Consider the following 4,892-nt stretch of genomic DNA (forward strand, 5'->3'; position numbering starts at 1 on the left):
AGTGGGTTGGGAATCTCAGGGAACTTCTGAGGATGCAGATGTCCACATCACAGAATTACTATCCCAGTGTGGTTGGGTGTTAACAACCCAGTCTCAGCAGACACAGTGTTGGGTTTGCTTTCATTCGTCCATTTGTCTTACTTAGGAAGAAGCCTACTGCTGGGAGACCTGAATTACTTCTACTTCTGTTAGACAGGGGTTGGGTATTTCCATTTCCCTAACTTTCAATCTCACATCTCTAATTTTTTAGATAAAGAAAAGTAAATATGTGCTGTTGATTTTGATAATTACTGAACTTGCTGATGGCTTGAAGAGGATAAATTTGACTGTGTCAGCTAAGAAGGTGTGTCCAGTATTGCCCAGTTTTAAGCCCACAAGAAATTTTATCACCTTTCATAGGAGAAGCAGGCATGCTCAAGTTATTGCTTAAGCAACATTTTGTTAATAAAATGTTTTGCAATTCAATCTGCTATTGAACAGGCAGAGCAGGCTAAATGAAATAAAGATAAAATTAGGGGTGGTGGAAGGATACTGGATCTTAGACATGCACATACCTTGTAAATTTAGGGTAAATTAGAGAGCTGCAGAGCTTAAAAAAAGAAGAAAAAGAAAGATTGTTGGTATTTCCAAATGTTATTGGGGAATATTGAAACAAGACTTCATTTTTAGTTTGGACTTGCTCCATGATATTGTGCTGTCCAAAAGTAGTTCTGTATCTACAGACAAAATGCTTGCTACTGTAGATCACAGAAACAGAAATGATGTTAATGGTTGGGAAGCAATACGATGCAGCCAGTTAATGAAAGAGCTTGAGCTGTACAGAAAATTATTTTGAGCAGATACATATATAGAAAGCAAGATTAATTTAGAGACCTTTGTCATTAAAGCAGATTTTTGTATGGCCTTGTGTGGGATTTAAGGGGGATTAAATGTTTGACATCACTTTGCCTGCACAGGCTATGTTGAAGAGGTTACTGAGTGGGTGATGGAGAATTCAAATATGCGCCTATGCTGAAAGACTGGAAGCAATGGATCAGACCGCAGCCTGGCCAAACAAATTGCTGTATCTACTACATTTCTAAAAGCAAGGTGCTTCTGGTTTGACAGCAGGTGCCGCAGGGATGTAGAGCTGAAGGAATTTTTATGATTTGCCAAAATATGAGGGGAACTCAGCGAGGACATCAGAACTGGGGTGCCCCTGTCTTCTGTCTTCAGTGATGCCTTGCTTCACATGCATCTTTTGTATGCTATGCTGTTTCTAAACACTAAAAATAAAAAGTCAGCAAGGTGGATTTGCTGATCAGGTGCATTTCTCTTTTGGAAGAGATGGTCCTGGTCATGAAATTTCTGTTCCTCACCTGCCTGTGGCCGACAGCAGTGCTACACAGTTCTCAAAGTCAGCATCACCATCTTCATCATCGGCAACAATTCTCATGCTTAAGAAATCATAACAGGTAAGCAATATACTCTCTCTGTCTGTGTTCATCTGATAAACTTTATGCTGTCAGCAACCATTCAATGCACCCATTTTGTTCACTGTCCTGTTTTGCCAGTTTCTGAATTTATAGTACACATAGTATTGATAGGGTGTTCCCAAAACAGAAATGGTAAACTATTAATTAATTTTTCATAACCAGACATTTCATATTGTGATTTCATGAATGCTTCATATGTATGCAGGTATGTACACACTCACACCCACACACAGCTCTTTTAACTTGTGTGATACCAGACTACTATTGTGATGTAGCAAGTATTCTTGCCCTCTCACTCCCATTACAAGAAGCAGAAATGCCTTCCAAAGTTCCATGCCAATATAAAGTGACTTCCATTACCTAAACAGCAGAGTAGCTACACTATCAAGATACAGAAGACATTCTTATGGCACTAAATAAGGTGTACCTTATTTGTAGTGATGACAGAGTGTGTTCCCTTTCTGGAATATACGTATGCTTTTAGACATTGAAGATTGTGTCCATTCCTACTCTTTCTAATTAAGTAGCTGGTTTAAAATGAATGATGATACAAAGGTTTTTACATGTAAGTTTCTATGCAAAGTGTTAGTGCTTTTTTCCCACAAATGCAATTTCATATCTGCCACGTGAGGCCTCTCAATGTGTTTCCAGATTAATCTCATAGTATGTAGACAGACCACTTACCAGGCCAGTGGTAATCCAAGCAAAATCTCTCTTTGTTGGGAGGTAGGAGAAATTGTAATAAGTAGCTCTATTTAAGGAAGGGGAAGGGATACAACTGTTACATTTTTGTGAACTTGACCCCTATTAAAACGGGCAGGGTAGCTCATAGTTTATTCACATGATATCACATATTGAGGAAAAGTAACACAATTAGACTCCTTTGATGTGTTTAAGCTGTTTTTGAAGTTACATGCTTTGTAGCAGGTATACAGCTGTTTATCTTCTGTATCACTTCTTATGTGATAATCCAGCAGTGACATATCTCTGAATCCCTACATGTCTTGATAAAATTGCGTTTAAGCAAGGCAAGGCAACAGAACATATCCCAGTGACACAATGGAGGTGCCTGGAGATGCTATCTCGCTCAGTACTTCTAGATTTCAAGTGAAGGTCATAGGTTCAAGTTTGGTCTAAGCCAAAAGCTCATGAAAAGAATGGCTATTCAGCAGACTGTTTCAAACTTGCTGACAGTTTTGGAGTGAGTGCTAGTGCACAATTATTTGTAATAATAAAATAAACAGAACTAGCCCTAATATCAAAATAAGGTCTAATCTGGTGCTTTGCTAGTCTCAGGAAGCAGTTGAGACTCAAATGGAAACAGAATAAAGTATCTTCTTACTGCTGTGGTGGTAAGGAAGGTCTATTTGAAGCTCAGCTGATACACTTTTGTCAGTGGTAAAAGGGAAACATATGCTACCGCTGTTTGCATTTATCCTGTTCTGCAATAGCTGAGAGGAGTTGCTCCATCACTGGCTTAAAAATTCACAAAGCGGGAGAAAAGCCTGGTGGTAGGAGACAGCATATTTTGTGGCATCCTGCGGGACATCCTTTGCTGACCTCTTGCCACGGGACAGCAGTAACAATACTAGCGCAGTGTCCCCTCCACCTTCACAGATCTTTACTAATACCTACAAATGGATCCATACGACAGTCCTGTGAGACAGGCAGGACCACATTCTCAGCTGATGCTGACTGGTGTAGCAGTCTTTTTTACACAAGGCAATGCTTTGGCCTTCCTTGTCTTCCTAGGCCCTAGTGATTTGGAACTGGGAAGAAGACTGCAGAATCTGAGCCACAGAAGATGCCAAAGCTTAACAGCTGCAAATCAACTTTTCTGTGGAGAGGATCCAAATACGTTTAATTTCTCTCTGTTTGATTCTCTGCTTTTGTTTCAAAAGGCAGCATTATCTTCCAGTACGTTGCAACAGGGTCTGACTTTCCACCAGCCTCTTTTTCTTTCCGGGGAAAAACCTTTCAGCCAGCAGTAGGGTTATTAGGGACACAGCTGACAGATGGCCTTGGTTAAATGGGTGGCATTTTAAAAAGAATCCCATGTGAAAATGTTACTTAACCTACAAGTTCCACTGTTTCAATAGAGTAACCCAATTCTTCCTCCAAAGCTATTTGTCTGCATTCTCTTGTAAAGAAGATTTTAAAGCATTAACCAAAAGTACATGAGAAAGAGATTATTCTCATGGTCCATTTCCTACAGCAAAGAGCAAAACATTTGACTGTCCAAATATTAGGCTTTTTGACAGTACATGTTGCTGATGTTACTGAACACTTGGAAATGCATTTTTGTGAGAAACTGTGCAATTTTAATGCTTACATTTATCTGGGTTTCAAAGTTTGATAAATACGTTAAAAGTTTCAGAGACCACACTGCCGTATAACTCCACAGACTCTCCTGGGAACAAGAGTTCTGTAATTACTACTTTTTATGTGGCTTTCATTTAGTAGTACCTAGAGTATCTCGGGGACATAGCACTGCAAAGAAGTGTATGGCTATTATATCTCGGGTCCTTCGTGGTATTCTTTTCATAAAAGGGTCCTTCATAGTATTCTTTTCATAAACTTACCTAGTTTCATTTTGAATGTGATGAGAATTTTTTCCCCACTACCCCCATACTGCAGCAATAAAGGAAGTGTGGTATCTTGGAAACTAAATTAGTGTAACTGAAAACAAAACCTCTCCTAACTATCCTTCCTGAGACATGAGTTTCAGATTTTTCTAAATCTATCGTGATGAGGATGGTGCTGGAAACGTGTTTATATCTTCCTGAATACCCAGAGGTGCTCCAGCCTTCCTCCAGTCTCCTGCCAAGGGCTCACCTTATCATTAGTTACGCAGGGCATTAAAACAGAAAAACAGCCACGCAGGATCTTACCAAAGGTCCGTGTGCTATCATGACCTGTTTCCAACAAAGGCTGTAAGCACAAGTTTGGAAGAATAAGGAGAGGGCAAACTTATAAGATATTTACCCCTAGCACTCCTGTCCTGGTTTTGGCTGGGATAGAGTTAATGTTCTTCCTAGCAGCTGGTACAGTGCTGTGTGTTGGATTTAGGATGAGAATAACGTTGATAACACAACGATGTTTTAGTTGCTAAGTAGTGCTTACACTGGTCAAGGACTTTTCAGCTTCCCATGCTCTACCGACTGAGAAGGCTGGAGGTGCACAAGAAGCTGGGAGGGGGCACAGCCAGGACAGCTGACCCAAACTGGCCACAGGGATATCCCATACCATGTGACGTCATGCTCAGTATAGAAACTGGGGGGAGTTGGCCGGGGAGTGGTGGCTGCTGCTCAGGGACTGACTGGCCATCAGTCGGCCGGTGGTGAGCAATTGCATTGTGCATCACTTATTTTGTATATTCTTTTATCATTATTATTTTCCCTTCCTTTTCTGTCCTAT

At 40.4% G+C, this 4,892-nt stretch overlaps 1 protein-coding gene across 1 annotated transcript in view; it reads left to right on the forward strand.

Moving 5' to 3' along the window:
* The first annotated feature begins 1,326 nt into the window (after positions 1-1,326).
* GABRR3 (gamma-aminobutyric acid type A receptor rho3 subunit) overlaps positions 1,327-4,892 on the forward strand; it is a 32,762-nt gene continuing 29,196 nt past the window's right edge. The window contains exon 1 of the mRNA XM_009274565.1: positions 1,327-1,454. Coding sequence (XP_009272840.1) covers positions 1,327-1,454 — 128 coding nt within the window. The remainder of the gene's footprint in view (positions 1,455-4,892) is intronic.

Source organism: Aptenodytes forsteri, unplaced genomic scaffold, assembly GCF_000699145.1.
Source record: "Aptenodytes forsteri isolate BGI_AS27 unplaced genomic scaffold, ASM69914v1 Scaffold287, whole genome shotgun sequence".
Lineage (NCBI taxonomy): Eukaryota > Metazoa > Chordata > Aves > Sphenisciformes > Spheniscidae > Aptenodytes > Aptenodytes forsteri.